This window comes from Lottia gigantea, assembly GCF_000327385.1.
Source record: "Lottia gigantea unplaced genomic scaffold LOTGIsca_130, whole genome shotgun sequence".
Taxonomy (NCBI): Eukaryota; Metazoa; Mollusca; class Gastropoda; family Lottiidae; genus Lottia; species Lottia gigantea.
In genome coordinates, this window is record NW_008707426.1 from 793,730 (window position 1) to 794,502 (window position 773).

The 773-nt window shown below is 21.1% G+C and overlaps 1 protein-coding gene across 1 annotated transcript; it reads left to right on the forward strand.

The window, feature by feature from the left end:
- Positions 1-88: 88 nt before the first annotated feature.
- On the forward strand, positions 89-571 carry LOTGIDRAFT_138909 (hypothetical protein; the record flags this gene model as incomplete). The annotated part of the gene is made up of 1 exon (XM_009049178.1): positions 89-571. A coding segment is annotated over one exon (483 nt), but the record flags the coding sequence as incomplete, so codon positions are not given.
- Positions 572-773: the final 202 nt, after the last annotated feature.

Below are 773 nucleotides of genomic sequence, written 5' to 3' on the forward strand. Positions count from 1 at the left end.
TAATCACTGTGATTATAGTGATCATTTAATATATAATCACTTTGATTATAGTGATCATTTGATATAAAATCACAGTGATTATAACGATCATCTGATATATTATCACTGTAATTATAGTGATCATTTGATATATAATCACTTTGATTATAGTGACTATTTAATATATAATCACAGTGATTATAATGATCATCTGATATATTATCACTGTAATTATAGTGATCATTTAATATATTATCACTTTGATTATAGTGATCATTTGATATATAATCACTGTGATTATAGTGATCATTTAATATATAATCACTTTGATTATAGTGACTATTTAATATATAATCCCTTTGATAATAGTGATCATTTGATAAAAAATCACAGTGATTATAGTGATCATCTGATATATAATCACTTTGATTATAGTGATTATCTGATATGTAATCACTTTGATTATAGTGATTATCTGATATATAATCACTTTGATTATAGTGATCATTTGATATATAATCACTGTGATTATTTATATAATCACTGTGATTATTTAATATATTATCATTGTGATTATAGTGATCATTTGTGATTATAGTGATCATTTAATATATAATCACTTTGATTATAGTGACTATTTAATATATAATCACTTTGATTATAGTGACTATTTAATATATAATCACTTTGATTATAGTGATCATCTGATATATAATTACTTTGATTATAGTGATCATTTGTTATAAATCAGTGATTATATTGATCATTTTATATATAATCACTGTGATTATTTA